This window comes from Rhinolophus hipposideros, assembly GCF_964194185.1.
Source record: "Rhinolophus hipposideros genome assembly, chromosome: 22".
Classification (NCBI taxonomy): domain Eukaryota; kingdom Metazoa; phylum Chordata; class Mammalia; order Chiroptera; family Rhinolophidae; genus Rhinolophus; species Rhinolophus hipposideros.
The window spans coordinates 22260347-22286032 of NC_138068.1; the positions used below are offsets into that span (position 1 = coordinate 22260347).

Here is a 25686-nt window from a genome sequence, read left to right on the forward strand (position 1 = left end):
CAACAGGACAATGGCATATTTATTTACAATTGGACCAAAAAAGGCATACAGGCATTTTTTTAATTAAAAATAATAATGACGATGATTAAAAAAGTCAGAAAAATCGATGATGCTTAAACACTTTATAAGTTCATTTTCCTACTCGCCCCAAAAGAGAATCTCCTAGGGGGAAAAATCCAAGATTTGAATAAACAAAAGACTCCATTATCATTCTCTTACTGCTTGGGTTCCCTTTTCTCCAACTGATTCTTGGTGGCCGCAGCTTGGCACTGCAGAGTTACTGTGACGCAAGGTTGGGAAGTTCACTGGTTTGATTGGTAGAGGTGGTAAAGGCTGTTGGAAAAATCTGGAAGGGGAGAGGGGATAGAATGTGTTCCTAGCTTAACCAGTATCCTGAGCTTTGTCTGTGGTGGGATTCCCAAAGGAGCTTGAACAAAGGTGAGTGGCTGTTCCTTAAACCCTAATCCCAGGGTAGGTTTGGTCTCTTGCAATTTAAGAGCAAGTGTTTGTGACATGCACAGGATGGGCAGGAGGTTGGCCCCAAGAGTGGGTACTGATGGTGAAGCCAAGCCTGCCATGTTAGCTCCCTTTTTCTAACTTGGGGAGACTGGGCTCCTTGTCTATTCCTGGGAAACGGGGAAGGAATGACAGAACTTGCCTTCCATCTCCCTTCTCACCAGCGATTTTCTGGGTGTTCCCAAAGGAGACAAGAACTCAGATGAGAGGGGGAGAGGAAGGAGGGGATTTGTCTAGCTAAAAGAGCTGTGCACGAGCACTGCGGCTGGGGGATGCCCGGGAGGGAATGCCTCTCCCCAGCCACTTAAAGGAAGGGATCTGAGGTTTCCAGACTTTGTTCTGTCCTAGAAGTGGGAAAGGGGGGTCTCGCCACCAGCACACTTTGCAAAGAGCAGCAACCCCCCAAGGAAAGGCTGGGGAGCAATCCTGAGGGGTGAGGACCCTCAGCCCACGTGGACATTGGCTTGGCTCTGGAAATACCTGGCCCCGGATCCAGGGCTTCTTGGCACAAAAACCGTTCACTGCAGGTCTGTCCTCTGGTGCAGCAAACCCCTGCTGCTCTGAGCAGGGCTGAGTCCTGCTGTCCTGGGGCACTTGGCCTCCAGCGCATCCACGGGATTTCCTTGTAGCAAACAAGATTTGGGCTCGCTTCTGGTGACAAGAAACCTGGAGGCCTGGCTGGAAGCCCTGCCTCGAGCAGCCCTGGGAGGAGGCTGGGAGGACAGAAGAGGGAGGGAAAAGGCTGGCAGAGGCTAGTTGGCACTGAGAATGCGTGTCTGGACCAGAGTGTGCTTTTCACGGCATCAATGGCGAGGGCAGGCGGTGAGAGGCTCGGAAATCTCACTGAACCCCCGCAGGCTCGGCATTTCCTTTTCCAGTTAGTCGTGGGGTGGCCAACAGCCCTGAGGAACTGAGGTGGAGACAGTGACCAAAACCCAGTGTCTCGGTGGGCGTGTCCACGCTGGATCCATTTGTTAAAAAAACTAAGGAAAAAACTCCAAATGAAAAATAAACTTGGGTAAACAGGTCCGAGAGTTCCTGCTGGAGGGAACTTTCTTAGCACTGAAGAAAAAACAACACACAAAAACCTCATCCCTCATGGAACTGGAATATGATGAAGAAAAATGTAAGATTTATCTATAGGCCCTCCCGCCCCCCACGCAGCCCCAGGATCCAGGAACACTGTGCCAGGGGTTACATTCCAAACGAGCAGGAGTTATTTTATTTTGCGTGCCTGTAGTTCTCCACGCAGGGTAGTTTCCTGTCCATGGACGGAGTGGGCCTGGCCAGGGTCTACCCCCATCAGTCTATCTTCACAGCAGCATAAATCTTGCGGACAAACATGTAGGCTGCATAGAAGCCGATGGTGCCCGTGAGAAGCCAGAAGGACAGGACCATGAGGGCCGTGTAGCCAAAGTAGAGGAGAGAGGGGATGAATTCGACGATGTCCAGCTGGGGCACGAGCAGGGGAGAGAAGAGGGGTGGATGCTTAGTGCCAGCCTGCCATGGCCAACTGGGCCCCCGCCCCACGCCCCCACTATCTGGTGGTGCAGCTGAAGCCTGGCCGGGGCAGGGGCTTGCTCCCGGCGAGCAGGGAGGGGCAGGTGGGGCCCACAGCCACGGCGAACCTTCATCAGTACGAGGGCCTGCGCACTGCCTTGGATTCTCACGCCCACCACAGTAGGTTATTAGCCCACGTTACAGATAGGCAAGGGCGTTTAAACAACACCCAGTTAGACTGCTAGGAAGCAGAAGGAGCTGGGACCTGGGGCTAGAGGGCTAGGAGTTCCAGGCTACCTCCACTGACCCAGGCCATTTCTGGCAGGGGTAGGAGTCTTCTGGGGGAAAGGACTAGGACACTGGGAGGCAGGTGTGACCTCAGGGGCCAGGGCCGAATGCAGTAGGTAGGCATGGCCATAGCTGCCACTTCTTCGCCCTCCATAGTCCCCAGAAAGTACAGTAACATTCCTGGATGGCTGGGGCATCCACCAGGAAGCGGGGGATGAGAGAGGCGTCCAAGGTTTCCGGCTCAAGGACCAGAGAGTCGCCAGCTGCCGGCCCCAGCCTAGCCCTCTCCTCCTGGGAGCGCCGCAGTCTCTTCTGCTAAGTGACAGGGATGTTATCGGGGAGCATGTGGGACTCGTCTGCAGAGTTCAGAGGCCAGGGCAGGGAGGCCAGGGCTCTGGGTTTGGTGGTGCTTGTTGGGCCAAGTGGCGCTCATCTAGAACCTTGGCACTAAGCTCATGAGAGCCTAGTGGGGCCTGTTCCAGAGCTCACGGGAGACACATGCTCACAAAATGCCAGGGGTCCAGAGGGAAACAATAAAGGTCACTGTTTTGAGACCTTCTCCTTAAGGTCAAACATTTTCAACCTGGGGGTAAAGGCCATGTTTTCAGGCTCAACCCCCATCTCTCCTTCTATAAGCTTTCTCATGGCTGGAGATGGGGTGAGGAGATGGGAGCTGGGGGTACGGGACAGGGCAGTGGTAAATCGGGTGGGAAAACCCAAAAAGAGACGAAGCAAAAGGCAGTGCTAGAAAGGCCCTTCAAGTTCAGAGAGGCTCCCTCACGTAGGTACCTTGTTAACAAAATAAAAGATGGCATAGACCAGGACGTAGAACGCAGATCCCCCGGAGACTAGGAAATTCCTCCACCACCAGCGGTAATCCTGAGGAGGAAACAGAAGGGCCAGGTGTCTCTAGGAAGAACCTCTCCCCAAGTGTCACAGTTGCCCAAGGGGTTAAAGGTTCTGGGTAAGAACAGTAATATTTGGGGGGACGGGAATGTTTTATATCTTGACTGTGATGGTAGTTTCGCAGCTGTATATTTTTAAAACCTCAGAATTGTAGACTAAAGAGGGTGAACTTTACTATTTGTACATTATACCTCAATTTTTAAAAATAAACAACAACAAAACAGTTATAACTAACATTTCTTGAGTAGATGCTCCCAGGCACTATTCTAAGCGCTATCTGTGAAGCAGCTCAGTTTCATCCTTGTAGCAGCCCTGAGTCAGGTCCTACTGTTGTCCCTGTCACATGAGGAAGGCACAGAGAGGATGAGCGACTGCCATTGCTACTAATAGAGCAGCCAGCTGAATGAACGGAAGCTCCACAGAGAGGTTAAGCAAGGTACTTGCCTAAGACCATGTGGCCAGAAAGGGGGTGGATGGGAGTCACATGGGAAACCCAGACAGCCTCACTGACCCACTGACTACTGGATCCTGCTCCCCACCCCCAACTCCTGGCCCCAGCCCCTCACCTCTGCACACAGCTGGAAGTACACCATGACAATGCTGATCTGCGAGCAGGACACCACCAGGATGATGAAGACGAGGAACAGGAAGCCAAAGAGGTAATAGAACTGATTCTCCCAGATTGCCTGTGGACACACCGCAGCTGGCGGTCAGCTAGCCTGCCTCCACTCATGCCCTTGCCCTGGCACACCCAGCCTGTTCTCTGGACGCAAGCCTCAGTCAGGACTAGCATACCACCTGTCAGCAGGGCAGGAATGGAGACACCATCATGCCATCAAGGCCCGTAGGCCTGGCATACGGCTGTGATGGCCCCTCCCCGCCGGAGCACAGGGTGAGCCAGGCTGTCCTTAGGGAGTGGCTGGGACAAGGCTGATGCTGCCATGGGTGGGCTCCAGCCTGAAAATCCTACCCCCAACATTACACAGCAGCCACCACCACTTAGGGGCAGCTTACCACGTGCCAGGCAAGCTACATGCTTCACAGACATCTCCGCATGTGAACCTCTGAAAGTATGGACTTCTACAGCTGAGGAAGTCAAGGCTCAGAGGCTGGTGATTGGTGCAGGGCCACACAAAGAGAATGAGGTGGCCTCCGTGGGAAAGCAGCCAACCTGTCCTCGGACCCTCGTCCTAGGCAGGGCTGGGTGGGTGAGGGGACCTCAGCAAGAAGGGGCGGGACCACTCTAGAGCAGTGGCTACTGCCCAGCACTTCCTGATGCAAAGCGCGCTCTGTGCTGGGCACCGCGCTAGGTCAGCCACAATGAGAAGGCCGTCAAGTGCCCTACTGTCACCTTTCCTCGTGGCACGCCTGGGACAGGAGCCGTTGTCCTCACAACCACAGCTACAGTGTACCAGCACATCCCACATGCTAAGCACGGGGCTTTTCGCAGACATTATCCCATTCTAGCCTCACAGGGATCCTGCCAGTGCCCCACTTTCCTGAGAGTTTTAAGTAACGCAGGTAAAGCTGTGCAGGGCCCCGGGGATCAGAGCAGATGAAACAATGATATTCATCGTGGTGGTGACTGAGGGCGGCACCACGGGGCAGCTTCTTGTGACTGAGCCCTAACCACACCAGCCCCTGTACACGTGCCACATCTCAGTTAACCCTCCAAGCTGTCCTGAGAGGCAGGACTATTACCCCATGTCACGGTGAAGCCTGGGGCCTCTGGGAGGGTAAATGGCCTGCCTGAAATTTCACTGGCAGCAAGAGGCCGAGCGTCTCAGTGGAGAGACCAGGCCAGTGGGAGTGAAGGCTGTGTGTGTGGAAGGGGCGGGGTGTAGGCAGCAGTACTCACGCTGAAGATGAAGAAAAGCTCGATGAACATGGCGCCAAAGGGGAGGATCCCAGCCATGAGAATGCTGCGGCAGGACGGGAAGGTTAGCACTGCGAGGAGACCCGGCCACTGGTAGCCCCTGACTCCTTCCCGGCCAGCCCAACTGAGAGTGTTTCCAGGGTGTGGTGGCCCTAATTCTTTTGGCATGCTTTTGTATCATTATAGCCTCTAGAGAAGTAGGCAGGGTGGGCATCGTCTCCCCACCTTATAGATGAGGAAACTGAGGTACAGAGAGGTGGGGTGACTTGCCTGAGGTCCAAGGGATGGTCTTCACCCGTCTCCCTGCACCCTCCACCCCTCCCCTGTCCTGGTTCCTAGCCCAACCCCAAGTCTGGCTGAAGCGAAGCTTTCAGGAAGTCCACTACAGTGGCTGAGCTGCAGAATAGCTGTCACAGCATCCTCGGGGGTGGGGGGCAGAGTCCCTTCTTCCATGTCATCCTAAGGAGATGGCTCAGGGCACTGTTGGCCTCACCCACTCCAGAAGGCTCCTGCTGGAGACTCACCCCACAAATCGGTTCATGTACCACCGCTGCTCAGGGATCTGCCGGGGAATCTGGTTGGTTCGCACAGGGTTGTCATACGGCTGCTTGCGGAAGCCGAAGTAGTAGCCCAGGTAGACGAGGGGCAGGGAGATCCCGAACCACATGCACAGCAGGGCCACCATGGTGGGGAAGGGCACCTGCGGGCACAGCACCATGAGGCCCCACATGGTCCTGATGCCCAGGCTGGGCAGGGACGGGGACCTTCTGGGCTCAGCAGGGCCATCATGGGGGGTGGGGAGGGCCTACAGACACACCCCCACAGGTCTCCTGGCTGGAACCTCCTGGAGCTGACCCCAGCCCTAGGGTAAAGTGGTGTGCAGATGGTGAACCATGTGGGCTGTGAAGATGGACCCACGGCATCCCAGGGCTTGTCATCCAAGGAGGAATGGGGAAAGAACAGAGACGAAGGGAAGTGAGAACTATGAAGGGGAGATGAAGAGGCCAGAATGAAGGGAAATTACACATGGTACGTTCAGTGAAGAAACAAAGGGAAAAAACAAAACTGCACAAATAGTGTGTTCCTCATTTTGTTAAAATAAAACCCCATAATATACTATGTAAATGAAGTAGATTATAAAACCGTATGTCTAGAACTCCATTTTAATAAAAACACCCCAATATTTATAAGTGCCTAGAAAGACCTATGCCAGAAAGTTAACAGTACTCCTCAGCTGGGATACGGGGGATTAGAACTGATTTTTCATTTTCTTCTTCAGCTTCTTCTCTAAAGTATTACGTTTTTGTAAGAATCATATAAGGAAGAAATAAATCAATATATGTCAAGTGTTTAGAACAGGACTTATTTAAAAGTAAGTACCATGTAAACATTTGTTATTATTACTTCATAATTTTAAAATCACATCATTTGATTTTAAATAAATCAAAAAAAAAAAGGAAAAGAAAAAAGAACACATAGTAAAGATCATATAGTGTTTATCTCTGGGCGGTTGGATTATGGGTTATTTCTAACTTCTTCTTTAACTTCTCTGTACTTTCCAAAATTTCTACAAAGAGTGTTTGTAATGAGCAGTTGGTAATTGGGAGAAAAATGTTGAAAGAGAGAAGGAATACAGGTATAAAGAGGAAGTGAGAGGCAGAGCACGATTCTGTGTTTCCTGAGGGCGGCTTCCTGGACTGCTGGAAAGAACCCCATCCTCCAGGAACCGAGACTAGAAGCCTCCCCCAAGAACTTTTAGGGGGCACCTGCAGGTGGAGAGGCAGCGGCTTACACACTGTGGCTGGGATGGCAAATGCCTGCCTCACTTCTACCGCAGTCCTGCTAATCGATGAAGACCCCCTCTCTCCACCACCAATGAGTTCACAATTCTACTCTGAGTCCTGGGCAGCTGTCAGCAATGACTGGGGCTGGCAGGGTCCCGCTCTGAGGACAGGACAACCTGCAGGGGCTGGTGCCTAGGGGCAGGGCCATTTGGGGAAGAGCCTTGTTTTGGGATACTGAGCTAACAAACTCACACCAAGCAGCTTTCCCTTGGTTGAGACAAAGGGAAATTCCCCAGTTGGCCCCTGGCCTGTGGAAACCTCCCTATAGAGAAGTGAGCTTTGGCCAGCTGTCTGAAAGAGCCCACAGGAAGGTCAGGGCACAGGCAGATGGATGGGCAGGGCTGGGGAAACCCCAGCTAGCCCTCAGCCCTTAGGGCTTGGAACAGAACTTGGGGACTCAGAAAAGGGAAGGGAATGGCGGGAAGTGACCTGCAGGAGCGGGGCTGAGCACAGCTGGCCCTCTCTCACTGGGGAGGGCACTTACCGCTCCTGATGAGTGCTTTCCCCAGATGAAGCAATTCAGTACAAAGCAGATGCCGAAAACCACGCCAGGGTACAACGTCGCTGTCTGGAAGCAAGATAAGCTGGGTTGGGGAGCTGCATCTAGGGAGCTCCCACCACTCTCAGTGGAGCCCCCGGACTAGAAGTTCTCAACCCCTCCTTGTTCTCCAGGACCCAGCTGAAGGATCATTCCCCCCGGAAAGCATTCCCTGACCCCCAGACTAGGCAGGCCCCCTGTTCTCTAGCCCCTGAACTGCCCCTTCCTTCCTTCCCAGGCAGAGCACCAGGCCTCCGGTTGAGCGTCTTACCACTTGGCTGCCTGAGCGTCCAGGAGGGTCACTGACCACAATGCCTGATGCCCTCTGCAATCTGCCATTCAACCTCAGCTGCCAGGGTCACCTTTGGTCCGCAGCCCTCCACCCCACTAACCGGTCACCACTCCAGCATGTCCCTGTCCCCAGGCCTTTATGGAGGTAGTCAACACCTCAGGGTTTCGTCCTCCTGAGTGCTAATGTTGTACCAAGGGCTTTTCACGCTCAGTCTCTTTCCACCCACACAACCAGAGGCAGCTCAGATGTCATGTCTTCCCTCCCTGCTTTACTCTGCTGTGTAGCAGTCATTCCTCTTCGGCCTTCCTGGCGAAAACGTATGGACTAGACTGTGTGCTAGATCCCAGGGGTAAGAGCAGGAAAAAGTTCCAGGGAGGAAGAAAGACCCATAAAGGGGGAATACCATACACAGCGTACCTTGTAGGCACAAGGCTCTGCCCAGGCTCCTCTGGGCACCAAGGAGGACACAGAACGGGGGGTGGGAGGGGCCTCCTAGAGGAGTGATGCTGGGCTAATAAGACTTAAAGGATGAGGCAGGGAGAGTGCGAGGGTGGCGTGCCCAGGCAGAGAGGATGGCAGAGGCTGGAGGAGAGAAGATGGGTTGAATGCCCACACTGCTGCGGGCCGTAGTAAATGCCCACCTGTGGAGGCAGGCAGAGCACCAGGGAAGGGTCAGAATCTTGCAGGGAGGCGAGGGGGCCCTAGGACAGTCAAGGGTCCAGGTGAGAGGCAAAGATTCCTAAACCTGGGCAAGAGTCCTGGGAACGGAGATGGGAGGAAATTCATGGACTATTTGGCAGGAACACCCTCAATACTTGATATCTGAGAGGTGGGGCATGAGGGAGTAGGAGCAAAGGAAGCTAGCCAGGAGTCTGGTTTGGGGGCCGCCTGATACAAGGAGTGGGTTTTGGTCTGGGACCGGCTGAGGGAGATCCTGGAAGGTATCTGGTGGGAGACTTCACCAGGGGAGGAGAAGGTGGGTTTTACACCTCTAGAGGTCACACACAGTGGCGTGAGAAAAATGCTTATGCGTCAAGAATTCTGGAACCTTTTTTGATCCTTCCAGAATAATCACCATCACTGCTCTTCCATACTAAGGGCTTACTATATGCCAAGGGTGTGGCAGTCCGAGCTGAAACAGTCTGAGCTCCCTGCCCCCCAGGCTTTCAATAGCTGTGAGAACAGAATTCAGAATAATAAATCCTGTTATTCTGAATCCATTTCTTCTCTCGCTTGACACATCAGACAATGTAGGCTAAAAATCCCCTCACTTTATGGACGTGGCAAGCAAGGCCCTAAGAGGTGCCACCGCAGCTGTGGGTACGCGCCCAGCATCCCTGACCCTGGGGTGTGCCCCTCCCGCAAGCCCCCCCAGAGCCTGCCTACTGCCCCTGAGGAGCCCAGGAAGAAGCTTCTCAGCGCCCCACCGCACCGGGAGGAGGTTGAGGACACTTACACAGAAGGCTCCTTTCTTCCACCGATGGCCTTTCAGAGTGCGGTACAGACGGCCAGCGGAAAATCCACCGAACACCCTGTGGGAAACGGCAGGGACCCACACCAAGGGGCCTGTTAGCTGGAGCACAGGGGTCCTGTGCCAGCCCCTGGAGCCCGCTCAGACACACTTACCCCATGAACATGAAGAGGAAGCAGGCTGTGGTCATGAGAGCTCCCCGGCTGGAGGGCGACAGCATCCCAAGCATGGCGACAACTGGAGAAGGGAGGGAGGAGAGAGTCATAGGGGCTCATGGCCAGGGTCCTAGCCCCCATCCCAGGTCGGCCGATGGCCCTGGGCAGCAGGGCAGGATGAGGCTCCTTCTCCCCCGCAACAGCATACTCCCTTCCACTTGACAGGAGAAGATGGGGGCTTAGCTGGTGTTCAGAGGGGCGCAGCAGCTGCTGGGCCTCGGCTGGCGGCATCTTAACTGCAGGGCCCAGCCCACGGACCACTTGTAACCGACCAGACACTGCGCTGAGAGCACTACGAACACCAGCTCACGGAATCTGCCTCATCAACCCTGAGAGGTGGAGGGTAGTTTCCTCATTTCTTAGGTAGCGAAACTGAGGCTCAGAGGTTAAAAGTGATTTGTCCAAGGTGACAAAGCTTGGAGGCTGAGATGAGGCTGAGATACAAATTTAGGCAGACTGGTTGCTAAGAGTTTGGATCTTAAAAGTTCACATCACAAGAAAAATAAAATTGCAGCTATTAATACGTGAGGTGATGGACGTTAACTAAACTTGTGATCATTTCACAATATATACACACATCAAATTATGTTGTACACCTTAAATACAATGTTGTGTATCAATTAGAAGATGGTTAAAATGGTAAAAAAAAAGAAAAATTAGGCAGGTTGACTTTAGAACTGTCTGTAACTACTGCATATTAATTTTGATTTTTTGGGGGGTGTAGTGGGGGGTGTTTTCATTGATCTGATTCCAGTCCTAATAATGGTGCTGACTTGGGTGAGTCACTTAATGCCTGACTGCAAAGGAGACCAACCTCTCAGCACTGATGCATGCTAAACTGATGGAGTGGACGTGCGGCTACCTACAGTGCTAGAAAGCTCCGAGGAGGATCAAATCTTCAGGGCCTGGGGCTGAGAGGACCCAGCCCTTCTGCAGGGATGGACGGCTCCCTGTGGCCCAGGGATACTAACGTATGCCCTCTTCTTTAGGGAGGGAAGCCCACCCTTCTCGGGCCCGGGCTGCCCTGGTGACAGCGTCCCACACCTGGCCCGCTGGGCCCACTCACAGATGACGATGAGGATCATACAGAAGAGCTGAATGCCTGAGCCCAGCAGGGAGCTGAGGATCATGGGGTACTGGGGGGGCCTGAAGACATCACCATGCACCAGCTTCCAGCCAGACTCTTCCATGGTGTCTTCCTGCAACAAAGGGCCAGAAAGTGAGACTGCTTCTTCGGCTCTGGAGAAGGTAGCTCCTGCAGGGACCATCCCCAAGGACCCACTCTGACTAGGGCTGAAGGGCCCTCAGGTGTCAACTAGCTCCACTCTGACACAGGAGTGTAAGTGACAAGACAAAGTGCTTCCCTGACAACTGTCACATGGGACAAGGAGGGCACAAACATAAGGCTTACAGTTACACAAAGGGAAAATCTCTTCCCCAAATTCCACAAATCTAATGCGTGGAAAAATAATGCAATCATTAACATACTAAAATGTTAACTGTGATAGTTTTTGGGCTGTGAGACTTAGAAGCAATTTATTTTTATAATGATTATAAAAGGAATATGTGCTCTTGTATAATAAAGAGTGAAAAATTTTCTGGTGTATGGTATGATATTCAAATGAACAAAAAGTGATAAATGTTTACTGTAGAAAAACTTTAAAAAATCTAGAAAGACTGAACAACTAAAGATATAAAACTCATAAATACTCAAAGATTAAAAAGCTGCAAAAAGATTTATACACTTAATACCACTGTTTTGATGTATTTCCTTTAGTACCTTATGTATGTATATTATATAATTTCTAAAACATGAAATTGGGATCATACTATATTTTCTGCATACTTATAATTTTCACTTGATGTTTGATCATGAACATTTCCTCATGCTAATAAATACTCTTTGCAATTACCATTTTACTGTCTGTATACTTTTTCATAGTACAGCTATACCATAATATAACCAATCCATCATTATGGAATATTAGGCTATATCCAGTTTACTTAAATTATAAATAAAGCTGCAATAAATATTTCTAGACCAAGTCTTTGTGTTTTTGATGGTTTCCTTGGGAAAATTCTAGAAGAATTACTGGATCAGAACAGGTTAACTATTTTACAATATGTACTATATGATACGTACGGCCAATTAATTACTTTTCAGGAAATACCAATTTATACTGGCATGGGTGGCACAGGAACGGGCTTACCTCATGTTAACCTTGCTAGCAATCAGTACTATATGAAAAAAAATATAACAGAAAAAAAAGAATCTGTTCATGTGAAGGTCCAAAACTGTCTTCTCATGATTGTCTGAATCTGCAATTTTGGGGGTTATCTCTAAAGTAAAAGCAGTTTTTTTTACATGTTTACTAGTCATGCATAGGTTTTTATCTGTAAATTTTTTGTTCATTATCACATTACAGATTTTTAAAAAACATTTTATACCAATTCTTTTATCATCTTTTTTGAAGTGTGTTGCAAATGTTGTTTTGGCATTTCACTTTTCATTTAGATATTCTGACATACAGGACAGTTTTTAAATTTTTAATGTCAAATTCATCAAGTTTTCTTTCTGTGATTTCTTTCACTGCTTTTGTGCTTAGGAAAGACAAAGGCTCTCCCCATCATTATGGGTGATAAACTTCTCCCCCCGTTTTCAGCATTGTGAGGTTTCCTCTATAAATGATAACATACACACAAGCACCACAGCCGCACGGCCCTTCCTCTCCCAGACCACCCCGCCCTCGCCAAGACCTCGTACAATGTCATCCTCTTTGTTGTAGTTGGCAATGTCCTTCCGGAGGGTCCGAATGATAATCATACTCAGGATACCTGAAACACACAGGAGAGGAAGGGTCATCAGCACTGCCAAACAAGTCTTCTGTGGTGTTTTGCTGAGTGACAGCTGGAATGTGTGGCTCCCTCCAGTGAGAACTGGCTATGCGGCCACCTCAGGTCCTCTGAGCAGAGATGCAGCCCAGCTACGTGGGAAGGGGCACACAGAGGGCCAACCTCCAGGCAGGGGGAGGAAAGAGCTGCTGGGATGGGTGTAGGCAGCCATAGGCCATTGCTTTTTATTCCAGGGAGAATGGCACCCCAGCTGCTGCGTGGCTTGGTCCTACCAGCTTCTCAGCTTTTCCCGCCTTATCTCCTCCCAGGCTCCCCTCCCACTCACCCCTGGTCCTTTGCTGCTTCTCTTACCTCCCTGCCATTACCCAGGCTATTCCCTTTGCCTGAATGCCCCATTCTGCCCTGACTGACTCCTACACACGTTTTAAGTGTCACTATGGGTATCTTTGCCTTTCAACACCCCAAACAGTGCAGAGGCCCCCCTCCGCGTACTTCCATAGCTCCCCGTTTACCTCTTCAGGCAGCACAGTGTACTGGTTAAGACAATGGGTTGTATGACCTCGAGCTAACTTAACGTTTTCAGGCTTAGCTCATGGGACTTCAAGAACTGAGATGCTTGTAAAGTGCTTATTAGCACAGCAGCTGGGCCCTGGGTTAAATGTTTAATAAACAGTAGCCAGCATTATCCTTCCTTCTCATATGATACTGAAACCAGCAGTTTCTTTCTACCTCTGCCCACCGCCCTGTCCCCTCCCCACCACCCTCTCGCTATCCATTTTCTCACCAGGCTTGTCCCACTGCAGGGCCGTGGCCCTTGCTGGACCACTTTATCCCTGGGCCTCGGAATGGTGTGGCTCCTCCTATTTTAGAGAGGTCTTCTAAAGCCTTCACCCTTTCCTCAAAGGCTGTGTATTTGGTCACCTTGTTTATCTGCTTCATAGCACTGATCACTCCACTACTGTCTCTCTCTCACCACCAGAATATGGACTCTGTGAGGGCGGAGAGCGGGCTGGGTTTTCTCGCCACCATATCTCCAGTTGTGACACGGTGCCTGCACAGAATGCAAGACGACAAAGTCTTGCCGACAGAACATGCGCATGAGGAGATGTATCCGTCTCCCCTAGGGAGCTCTCCAGTGTAGACACCAAATCTTGTTTACCTTTGTATGCCTGACACCCAGCACAGAGACGTGTGCCTGTTTTTGGCCCACGCTTGGCCCTGAGAACACCCTATTAGTCCCCCTTAGGTGATGTGATGCTGCAGCCCCTTACCCTCACCCCGTCCTCCCCACCCTACAATCCACAGACCACTCACCTGACAGGAAGAAGACCACCACGACGGAGTTAATGATGGAAAACCAGTGGATCTGCACGTCGCTCATGGTCAGGTAAGTGTCCCAGCGAGAGGCCCATTTGATGTCACTTTCCTGATGGGGGAGGAGCACTTAGAGTCAGGGTTCTGCTGGACGATGCCCGCCTACACCAGGACCTCCTCCTGTCGTGCGCGTCAGCCCCTCTCACCTCCCAGTGTACAGAGTAGGTGAAATACAGCTGATTCTCCTTGGTGGGGTCAATTTCTTGGGGCGAGGAGTTGGTACTCTCAGGCAGGGTGCACGAACTCTTCTCATCTGCTTTGAGGTCTGTGAAAGACAGAGACTCAGTCTGTTCCGGTGGAGGCCAGTGTCACTACCCAAAGGCTGTTCTGCGGGGTGCCCTCAGAAGCTGCCTGAGGGGGCGGCATGCTGAGTGGAGGCCTGGAGAAGAGCTGGCAATAATAGTTTTAAAATTGCACTCCGGAGTCCTTACCTTCCAAAGGGCCCTAGGGGCTACAGAGAGGTGTGTGTGGGGGGAGGGGTGTGAATCGTTCATTTAATGGCTCAATCTTCCTTCACTCAATTCAAACATTCACTTTCTCATTCAGTCAGTCCCATTCAGTGGGCAAAACAACATGGATTCATTCTGTCATGTTTATTCATGTAGTGTCCCACGTTCTGGCACTTGAGTAATTCACTCACTCAGGTGTTTTCTTCATTCATTTACTCATTTTGTTCATCCTGTTATCTATTCAACCAACAAACATACCATACGCACCTACTATGTGCCAGGTACTGTGTTGGGGATAAAATGATGAGAAAAGGAGACAAAGTCTCTAACCTCAAAGAGCCAGTGGGGGAGAGATGTCAAAATAATCACATAATAAGCATAAAGCTGTGCTCGTGACACTCACGGGAGAGGCAGTGGGTGCTGTGACAGAACAGGATGTTCTATATGAGACTTCTGTGTATGATTTTGTTTGAAAACTAGATTCCAGAGCTTAAAAACAAACCAAACCAACAACAACCCCCAGAAACCCACCACCACTGTGGACCAAAGGCCAGGCCTCCTAAGGTAAAGCTCGCCCCGTGGGAAGCAAGTGCTGACAGGGGAGGTGAAACTGGCCCAGGTCTGCTCACCCTAGGCTGATTTTAGTCTATGCCAATCACTTACATGGAAGAGGAGAAATGGAAACCAGCTGCCAAAGGCTCTGTCTGTACACTGCCCCTTGTTCTTCCACCCAGGGGGAGCGCCTGGTTCTTATATGAGGCCCAGCCCAGTCCCAAGTTGCTCTTTGGTCTCAGCCCAGTCACCGAGCTCTTTGGGCCGCTGGTTACTCATCTATCAGAGATGATAAGGTGCCGAGCCAGGACACAACAGATGTCAGCTCTCCCTTTCCCCCACCTTCTCGAACGGGAATGCAGTGACCCTACCTTAGCTGGGCCCGTGTCCCACACCGGGGCCCATCAGCCATTTCAGGAAACAGCGTGAGGAGACCCCGGCTGTGCAAGCCCAGGCCCCCCTCCCGCTGGCCGCACCTCCCCACTCACCCTCCAGCCGGATGCTCTGGGGAATCACCTCGAAGCGGACGACACGGTATGTGTGCTCCTGGTCTTCTTCCACGTCCTCCCGGTGGTAATAAAGGATGAACGAGAGGTGATTGTGCAGGTAGATCTAAAACACAGCAACAAAGAGAACAAAATAACTTGTCGCTAAGAAACTACCAGGAAATCACGCAGGGAGACCACTCTAGGTATGCGGTCCTGCCCTTCGTCCAACAGGCCCAGCTGCCCCAACCTGCCAACACTATGCTTATAGCTCTCCCCTGGACGGAAGCCTCCCAGTGCTCCCTGGGGCTTCCTAGGGAAAGGCCCCAATCCCTTAGCCTGGCATTCAAGGCCTTCTGTCAGTGACTGTCACCATCTTCTCAGACACATTCGTTCACCTGGTCTCCCGGAGCCCCTGCCGGCCACCCCACTCAGCTCAAGCCGACCTATTTTTCAAGGCACACCTTCTCCATGACAACTTGAATGAACAATGAGCTCCCTCTGAATTCCTCTGGCATTCACCTCAAGCTACTGGGACTTAAGTAAGATCCAGGGTCCTACACTGTCAGTTCTCTCCAATTATGACAGAAGCTATTTGAGGTCAGGGACTGTGCCTTAAAAAAATGTTTTTGGCCTTAGATTTTTTTTGGGGGGGGAGGTTCATCTTATACACCTGGAATTTGAGTGTTCAGGGATTGTGTCTTCCACTTCCTGTGAGGCATCTGCCAGGGCCTTGCCCAGGGGCACTGAGAGGAATGTGCTCCGGCCAGCCTCACGTCCTCTGGTCTAAGCCGAGAGCTCAAACGTCTCCCCCTCTCCACGGCCCCACGTGCTCACGGCCCCCGCAGCCCTTTGAGCACGCCAAGACACTCTACCTTGTTGACATCCGTGAAGCCAAGCCGGTAGCCGTGTTCGAACTGCACATCTTTTTCCTTCTTCTTGTCATCGCCGTCACGGTTGGAGTAGAGCTCCAGCCGGGTGGCCACAGGCAGGTTGTCGGCAATGCTGGAAAGCCAAGGCCCGCTCAGCCGCTCTGGACACCCACCTCCCGTTAGCACCCTCCCCACGTGAACAGGCTGGCGGGGGCAGAGGGCGACTTACAGGTGGACGTAGTAGTCCTCCATGACCCGCTCAGCCACGAGCCGGCTCTGCTCCACGGTCAGGGTCACGGGCTTGTGCGACTGGCTGCATAGAACCTCACACTTCTTTTCACTGTTCATGAGAACCTGGAAAGGGGTGTTGACAATCCGGTCCCCTCTCAGCACCTCTCCTGCCGTAAGAGAGACAGATGGAGCTCAGAGCTTCGGCCCTGAGGTTGCTGAGGTCAGCGGAGCCACGGAGACCCAGGGCTGACTTGCAGGGCCCTCAGCAGTTCTGTAGTCAATGCTCAACACCACCTGTTCGGGCTCAGCTTGCCCCTCCGACACCCACCCATCACCCTCTCCTTCTCGTGTGTGCTCTAGCACCACCAGACTCTTCAGATCTCATCAAACATGCCAGTTCATTCCACCCCTCTGGGCCTCAGGCCATTTCCTTTACCCTGGAGTGCCATTCCCTGCCCCAGGTTCCTGGGACTGCTCACACTTCCAGCTCAGCTTTTTTGTCACCCCTGGGGAAGCCCTTTCCGACCTCTTCAGGATAGAACTCATCACTCCCCCCTCCGATTTCCCCCTGCACCTAGGCAGCATCGTACAGTGGTGAAGAGAGAGGGCTGCCGGCCACTGAACACTGGCTCTGCCACTTACTCACTTAGCAGTCTCGGTAAGTCATTTAACCACATGGAGCCTCAATTTCCTCATCTGTTAAATGGGAGCAACAATAGTACCCACCTCACAGGGTTATAGTGAGAAATAAAGCACCAGGCACGGAGTAGGCGAGAAACACTGTTTTCAGCAGCAGCATTACCTCTGCACCTTTTCTGACGTCAGTGGTCACCTTGCACAGTACTGATCTATGAAGTTCCTGCCTCCCTACCCGACTAGGAGCTCTTTAAAGGTACACAATGTTTCCTATTTATCGCTAGGTCTTCAGATCCTGATTCAGGCGGGGAGGGAAGTGGAGTAAATTCCAGGACCTGCGATTTTTAGCCAAAGCATCTTTTGATTTAATGAACTGGCATACCCCTTGTATGACTGCCTCAGAGTAACCTGCTGCCAGATGTCATGCTAACAGGCACCAAGCGGTTAGGGCCTGTCAACTAAGCCCCGTGGTGCTTTCATTGTGAGCTATTGTGGCAATTCTACTGTGATGATGGGAAATGGGCAAGCTGAAGGAGACTGACCAAAGCCAATGGGCACAACTAATGCCTGCACACTCAACTGGTCTAACATTTGCCTACCAGTGTGGACCTACTTGTGTAGTACTCTCTGCCTAGTCACGTAGTCTCTCATTCATTCATTCCCAAACACATACTGGCTACTGGCTATGTGCTGGGTGCTCTAAAGACATAATGTTGAAGAGACATACTCATGGAGCTTACGGTCTAATAGGAAGACAGACTTTGATTAAATAATCAGGATAATGAGAACATATTGTATAACAAGAGGAACTTGCTCTAGACATGGGGGAATGGGTCTAGGAAAGTCTCTGAGGAAGTGATGCTTGAAATGAGCTGTAAAGGAAGAGAAGCGTCAACTAGGTAAAGAGATAGGGGAAGAATATTCTAGATGGAAGGAACAGTATGTGCCAAGGCCCCTTGAGAGTGGGGGAAGCATGGTAAATTGAGAGGCCTATGTGGTTGCAAAGCAGTGAGCAAGGGGGAGACTGACCTGAGGCGAGCTGGGCGCGAGATCTCAGGGGGCCTGCAGGTCACAGTGAAGTCTGAACTTTATCCAGAGAGTGACAAAAGCCAATGAAGGGTTTCAAACAAAGGTAGAGGAGGACGCTATCTGATTCCGATTAGAGAAAGACGGCTCTGGATGTTTTGTAAAGAAAACATAGGAGATGCAAGGAACTGGCTGGGGGTGATGGCAGTGAGTCATGCAAGCGAGTGACGATGGTGGCTGGACAGGAGGGTGAGATGAGGGTGGAAATGAGTACACAGATTCAGGAGCTCCTGAGGTGGTGAAATCTAGGGACCTGGTGCTGACCGATACAAGGGATGAGTGAAGAGTGGTGCAGACTAGGATGACGGAGGTTTCTACAAGCAGGTTCTAGGTGGGAAAACAGGAAGAGAAACAAATTGAGAGTGAAGGCATTTTTCTCAGTTTGTCAAGTTTGACTTGATAGGTCAAGTAGGCAGGCAGATATCCAGTTATAAGGCTCAGAAGAGTAGTCTGGGCTGTTGATGGAACCTGTGAGTTAGTTGTTGGTATAGAGATGGTAAATAGCAGGGCCACAAGATGTACCACTGTGGGGGGACCACGCAGCTGTGCAAAGAAGCAGTCCTGGCAAGTGCGGATGATGCCAAGTAGGAAAGGGGGAGGATGAAGAGGAGCCTAGATGAAGGCTTCTTCCCCCCACTTTCCTGTTTTAGAAGCCTAGTAATACAGGAGAGTCTGCAAAACCCAGGGATGGACTGGCCAGTGGAGACCAAGGCCACCAAGAAGACACCTGCACGGTCCACTGCTGAAATGATTCGGGTCATCCTCTACCATTTACAGGTAACAATACTGAAAACCAGACAGGAACAGTGACTTGCTCACCGTCCTAAGAGGAGACTGTGGCAGTGCTAACCCCCGGGCTTTCCGCTCCACCAGGCCCTACTGTCCACTTCTCTTCCGTTCAACAAGGAGCTCACTTGAGAGGAAGAACACACAGACAGAGGAACAGGGCTCTAGTGCAGGTATCACTTCTTGATAATTACAAATTCAATGTAAACCGAGAAAGAGGACATACTGGTCTGAAACGGCTCATTTCTAATGTGGAAGTGTTCCTTTAAGTTTTTCAAGCTGGGAGCAGGTAGCCAGCCAGGCCTAATGAGCAACAGGCTGTGAACGTGGACCCTCTGAGGGTCCAGCACGTCTGCCACAGACGCTCCGACACACACACACCATGGGATGAATCTTCGTCAGTGTGAGAACCATGAGCCCAGCTCTCACACAGCCCAATCGAGCCTTTCTGGAGAAGGCAGTCTGACAACAGGAAGAATCTGGCTCTGGAGTTAAAAAACTGGGGCTAATAAGTCAATTTCTCCACCTATTGGCCACATGCCCCCGAGCAAGTCTTTGAAACCCTTGAAGCTGCTGCTCCCTCTCCTACGAAACAGGGCAATCCTATTTGGTCGTGCAGAGTTACTGTAAGAATCATCTAAGATAATGTGCAGAGTGAAGTGCTTATGGGACTGAACTCTGGAGCCAGAGTTCCCGGGCCCTGCCACTTACTAGGTGAGTGACCTGGGTCAAGTGACGTCCTTGTGTCTCAATAGGAGCAGCTAACTCATGGGGCTGTTGCGAGAATGAACTCAGTTAAAGCACAGAAGGGCTTAGAGGAGTGCCCGGCTCATAGGGAGAGCCCCGTATTAATGGTGATGATGACAATAATGTTACAAGGCTTACCGTCCAACTGGATCAAGGCTGTTTCTGCTCCACTCACTAGGACACTAACATTTACTGCATGTCTACTGTGTGTTAGGCTCTGGGTCAGAGAGGACTGTAAGATCTGATCCCTATGTTCGCAGAGCCCCTAGGCCATGAAGGCAGGCACTACGCAAAGACAGAAGGAGAGACAATATGGCAGGATAACTTTTGCACAGGGAAGTTTCCATTTCTGAGGCAAGAACATTCCCCGGCTTCATTAATACGTGGCAGAGGCTCAGAGAGGTTAAGGTCACCCAGTATCACACTGCAGCGTGCCCAAACACAGAGCCTTGGGCTGCCAACGGCTCCACACCAGCTCACAGCGGAAGGGAGGGGCTGCTGTGAGGGGCCTGGTGTCAGGAGGCCTGGACGACCAGGTGCCCAGGCTTCCCGGGCAGAGAGGCCAGGTGGCTGGAGCAGGCGTGGTGTGGACAGAAAAGAAGCGGGGGGAACCCAGCCCAGGCCCTGAGATCAATCTGTTTAATAGTACAAGGCAAGACTTAGAGACAGGTGGTGCTGCCCACTTTTGGTTACACTGGTTCCCAGGCTTGCCTCCAGCTGACCTGGGACACCCAATACCTGGCAGTAGATATACTTGTCAGCTAGGGGTTCTGGAAAGACCTGAGCCATGGGTAGCCCTAACAGAGAAGGCAGTCCTTTCAGAGGCCTGCTCAAGAACCAGTTCTCTCTTTTCTCCTTCCTAAAGGTTAAGAGAAGAGTTAAGTCTCTTAAGTTCCTCGAAGACAGGGAGAGCGTCTTTCCACGTTTTCATCTCCAGGACTTAACACTGAGACAGGCACCAAATAAGTACTAACAGTTGTGTCCTGCCTCCAAATGTCTTTTCTTTTAAGTCTGAAATTCTGCTAAATGGAGAATTATTTGAGTAGAATAAGATGGCTGCTGAGTATGGAACACTTGTGCCAGACCGGCCCCGGCAGCTTCACACATTTTTTGAAGCGAGTCTTACACAGCTTAGCAAGAACTATGGTGATGTCTCCACTTTCTTCAGAGCCAGAGGGGATCACTCATTCTTTTAATTAAAAGCAGAGCAGGTTACATAAGCCATGGGAAAGGTATGATACCTAGAAATCAAGGGAGAGCCGGTCTGAGCAGTAGCCAACGGCTCCAGGTCGGAAGCCTGACCATGTGGATTCCAGCCTGGCTTAGCTGCGGATTAATAGCATAACCAGAGGCAAGTCACTTAACCTGTAAAATGGGAAAGAAAACAGCAACTACCTCTCTCGGGGTGTTATGAGGATTAAATAAGTACGCTAATACGCATGTAACTATGCAGAACAGCGTCCAGCACACAGTGAGTGCTACATAAGTGTTGTTAATTGCTATTATCACTATGGAAAGATCTGGATTCCCAATGGGTTCCCCTTGGGACAGGCTGACAGCAGTGAGAGAGAAGAACTTACCCAGATTCTCTGCCTTGTAGGTTATTTTGCTGGGCTGGCAGAAGGGCAGTGAGTAGTACTCATAAGGTAGCTGGGTTCGAGAGCTGGTGAGCTTCACAGCCTAGTGGGAGAAGAGAGGCCGTTTGTTATTCCTCGGTTCAGACCCTAAGATGACTGACTGTCTCAGTAATTTTCCCTGGTACCCACATATCTTAGGTATACTTGCAACTATGACCTAAGAGGCAAATGAACTGCGGCAGATACAACTGTAGGATACCATGTACTCCACTGGCCACAATTCGGAATTACTTCACTTTCCCTCAGTTTTAGACTACATTACAGATTTAGTTTAAAATCACTACCAAATTTAATAGGTGCTGAGAGTCTTCAACATGCTGATATCCTTTGACCCTATAATTTTGCTTCCGGGCATCTTTCCTGAGGAAATAACTAAATGAGGAAAAGCCTTTAGGAACAAAGAGGTTCACTCCTTACTTATAACCACAGTGGGGTTCTGCCTCCAGGTCTCCGAGCCCTCTCCTGCCTCAGGCTTTTACCTGCTGCTCCTCTCTGCCGGACTCTATGCATATCTGCCTCCTTCTCACGGGTAGGTCTCAGCTGAAGTCCCCTAACCCGTGAGTCCTTCCCTAATCATCTTACACAGAAGGATTCTCCCATCATTCTCTATTTCATCGTAACACTTGTAGTTACCTTCATAGCATGTCTAATAAATGTTAATTATTTTATTTACCTGTTTTTTTTATTTATCTTCCTCAACTAAAATTTAAGATTTAAGCTTCATTGAGGGCAAGAACCGTGTGTGTCTTGGTCACCTCTGTAACCCCAGTCCTATTGAGCTAGGCACATGTAATGCGCTGGTAGGTGCTCATTAAATGTTTGCTGAATGACAGAAGAGAGGAAAAATGAAAGAACAAACAAACAAACAAAGACAACTAAAAGCCCTTACAATGGGAAACTGGTCAATCAATCATGATCTATTTATTATACTGAATATTATGCAACCGTTAAAAATGAGGTTTAAGAATGAAGGGAAATGTTTAGGAAATGACACAAGCACACAGAATGCAGCTCTGGAAACATTGAAAATCATAGATAACTCCAAAACCACAGATAAATCAGAACCAATCAACATGTTGCAAAAAATAAAGTTAAACTTAAATGTAACTAAAATTATCTTTGCTATTTAGGAACTATCAGCCACTCCTTAAACACGATCTAAATGTAAATAATATTTAGAACACAGGTCTACAAACCTTACTTAAAACTCGTTTTGGAATTAAAATTTTTTCAGATTTTAAAAGGGTGGTGTGATATAATATACATTGGTTTTATAACACCCTCCAGGCTGAATCTGGAGTAGTACTCCATATCCTATGACTATTCATACAAGGAAATACACAAATATTTGTACTATGTGGGATAAATAAAGTCAATAAACAGTCCCCTGTCAGTTCCGGTCAGGTCTTGCCTATAAGCTTAGGAAAAGTTTGGGTTTCAGAGCTTTTTAGATGTCGGTCTGAGGACCTCTATCAGCATTTCATGAATTGCTTGAGGCAAAACAGCCAAAAAGTGATTGTCTATTATAACAGCCTGCCTGTTATTCTGTGCTTCCTAGTATTCTTTCTGGACAATCAAAAAAGAATCCATATTACAAAGAGACCAAGTCCTGCCTTTATGTGCCCTCCCACTCTTCTCTCTTTCCACCTAAGGTGTCTGTTCTTCTATGCCCAGCTTGGCAGGACTGGAAGCCAGCGCCACCCGTCCTCTCTATGCCACAAGCTTCACTCTGGATGGGACTCTCTGTAGAGGCTCTGGGAGGAAGGGTACTGTCGAGCTGAAGAGATGGGGCTCTGCACTCACTCTCAGGCTAACCAGGTGGTCTTGGTCAAGTAGTTTCACCTCCCTGAGCCTCAGTATCCTTATCTGTAAAATGTACAGTAAATCTGTAAAACATACAGTATCTGCCCCAGAACATTCCTGGGGTGGGGGGGAGGGGATCCTGAGCTAAGCCATGCATAAAGCCTGGCATGTAAATAATCCTCGATAAATGTTATTGTAATTATTATGCCTGAAAGTTACAAGTCTGACTTCCAAGGAAGCCACTCACAATAAGGCAATACATGTAATGCTGCATTTACAGTATGCCTCCCTTACTGAGGTTTCGCTTTCCGTGTTTCAATTACCCACGGTCAACTGTGGTCCAAAAACAATAAACAGAAAATTCCAGAAATAAACAATTCATAAGTTTTAAACTGCACGCCATTCTGAACAGTGTGATAAAATCTCAATCCTGTCCGGGACGTGAATTACCCCTTTGTTAGTGTATCCACACTGTATACCTTACCTGCCCGTTAGTTATCAGACCAACTGTAGGGGTATCACAGTGTTTATGCTCAAGTCACCTTTATTTTACTTAATAATGTCCCAAAGCGCAAGAGTACAGTGGTGCTGGCAATTTGGACATGCCAAAGAGGAGCCGTAAAGTATATGTATGTGTATATAGGAAAAAAACGTAGTATATTTATATAGGGGTCGGTACTATCCATGGTTTTAGGCATCCTCTGGGGGTCTTGGAATGCATCCCCACAGATAAGAATGTATCCCACAGTACTCCATACTGTGTCCTTCGAAATGCAGACACCTTCTAATAGTCATTCATCAGACATATTTATCCACCCTGCCAGGCAATGTTCTAGGAGATGGGGATACAGCAGTGAAAAGGACAGGTAAGATCTCTGCCCTTTTGGAACGTGGCTCATAGCAGTTTCATTTTTTCCCCAGTGTATTATTTAAATGTTTAATCTCTAAACGGGTTAATGTCCCTGGATAATCAGAAGTTGCTTGTAATTGAGGCCCCAAATGAGTATGATGTGTAACAATTTGAAATTTTGCTAACACTTAAAATTTGGTGGCAAACAAAGGGACATGTACATGAGAGAATGTCATGTGGATGGCCCTTTGCCATTTGCTTGTCTTCCGCTTCTCCTTATGAAGGTTGGATGCTCAGGACAGAATACAAACTTTATGTTCACGCAATCTCACTGCTTTGTTTTTGCACAGACCTGTAAAGACGTGTTTCACATCAACATGGTAATGAAGCAAGAAATGTACATTTATTTTAGGAGCAGAATTTATTTTCATCACTTTATAAGTTTTGCTAGCCCTTTTTACAGACTCACTAAGGATATGAGGACAGACTTAAAAATTCCAACTATACGTGACTCTATCTACAGGGGGCTGACGTGGTAGTCAAGAAGTGGGGGACTTCTGGAGGTGTAAGAATGGCAAATATCCTACGCTGTGAACACTGTCCAGATAAAAAAGACTAAGAAAAACAGACCAAAGTATTAAGAATGGTTGTATTTGGGTGATGGTAGAGGGGAGTCTTTTTAGATGGGAGCCCTTGTACAAGGTTACACCCCTTCTCTGGTGACAGTCTGTATCCAGTAACTGGTCCATGGTGGGACAGAGAGCCACTCCCCTGCCTCAATTTGGAACAACTCTGAAGGGCCAGCCATTCGAGGTCCAGAACTTCCCAAAGGCCTCAGTTGTACCACAGCTCAACGTCTCCCTCTGCCCAGTCCTGCTTCTCTCACTCCCTCCAAGTGCTGCCCTTGACAGCCTGCCCAATAAATCTCCTACACCAAATCTTCACCTTAGAGTTTGTTTCCTGGGAAACCAGATCCAAAAAGATACATCACCAACCCCAGCCCTGCTTGATGCTCGGAGAATGCCACCAAGAATTCACTGTTTTAGAGACATAATCAAGGTGCCAGCCTGCCCATTGCCCCTGGTCAACCATATTTTAAGTGAATCTCTTCCACCCTCTACCCCTGCCACAGCTGGCTGACCCACAGGTGGGCATCCAACCTGAAAAGGTGAAGTGGACCAGTTGGAATGGCTTCTCTCTGGATTATGATTTAGGGTAATGCTTCCCAAACCTTAATCGTTCATGTACCAACTTGCCCTATCTACTTACCACTTATTCTATTTATTTGGATCTGACTCATTTTTTAGTAAATACATTTAAGAAGCAAACATTATATCAGTATTAAAAATAGTAAACCAACAATGACAACCATGAAATCCTTAGTTGAAGTACTAGCTATATTTTCTAACATACGTTAAAAGAAAATAGCTATTAAAATTAAATATATTTGTCAACCACTTAAAATCATCTCATATATCACCACTCAGATATGTAGTTCGCAGTTCGAAGATACTGAACTGGAGAATCCAGCTGGCAGCTGAAGCTAAAATTGAAAAAACAGAGGCCATCATAGACCGTGTATGCACAGACAATATAGGTTATGCAGGAAAAGCTGGTAAGATAGGAGAACGGAGCAGATGAAAGAGGGAGGCAGAGAGTCATAGAGGAAGCAGGCTGAGAGAGACAGAGACACAAAAGAAATGGAGACGAGACAGAAGGAGAGAGAGAGAGGAAAACGTGTAAGAGTGAAAGTGAGAGAGAAATACAGAGACACAGAAATGCACAAAGAGCCGGAGAGAAAGAGAAACAGAGGGACACAGAGAGAGAACACACTCACACAGGCAGAGATGCAGAAAGCCAGAGGCACAGAGAGAGAGAG

The 25686-nt window shown here is 49.5% G+C and overlaps 1 protein-coding gene across 3 annotated transcripts in view; it reads right to left on the reverse strand.

The window, feature by feature from the left end:
* The window catches only part of TM9SF4 (transmembrane 9 superfamily member 4), a 46372-nt gene continuing 20686 nt past the window's right edge, over positions 1 to 25686 (reverse strand). The window contains exons 3-19 of one of the 3 annotated variants that reach the window (XR_013992295.1): positions 21098 to 21197; positions 16261 to 16429; positions 16035 to 16164; positions 15163 to 15286; positions 13820 to 13938; positions 13614 to 13725; positions 12211 to 12281; positions 10513 to 10645; positions 9387 to 9468; positions 9217 to 9292; positions 7415 to 7498; positions 5611 to 5786; positions 5069 to 5132; positions 3777 to 3896; positions 3094 to 3183; positions 997 to 1968; positions 2 to 346 (exon numbers count right to left, since the gene is read on the reverse strand). Coding sequence is in view for 2 of the 3 variants with exons in the window: in XM_081034183.1 (XP_080890309.1) it covers positions 1819 to 1968; positions 3094 to 3183; positions 3777 to 3896; positions 5069 to 5132; positions 5611 to 5786; positions 7415 to 7498; positions 9217 to 9292; positions 9387 to 9468; positions 10513 to 10645; positions 12211 to 12281; positions 13614 to 13725; positions 13820 to 13938; positions 15163 to 15286; positions 16035 to 16164; positions 16261 to 16429; positions 21098 to 21197 (1800 nt within the window). In the remaining variant the exon portion in view is untranslated. Of the gene's footprint in view, positions 1969 to 3093; positions 3184 to 3776; positions 3897 to 5068; positions 5133 to 5610; positions 5787 to 7414; positions 7499 to 9216; positions 9293 to 9386; positions 9469 to 10512; positions 10646 to 12210; positions 12282 to 13613; positions 13726 to 13819; positions 13939 to 15162; positions 15287 to 16034; positions 16165 to 16260; positions 16430 to 21097; positions 21198 to 25686 lie in introns of all 3 variants that reach the window. The other 2 variants (XM_081034183.1, XM_081034184.1) reach the window with 2 other exon arrangements.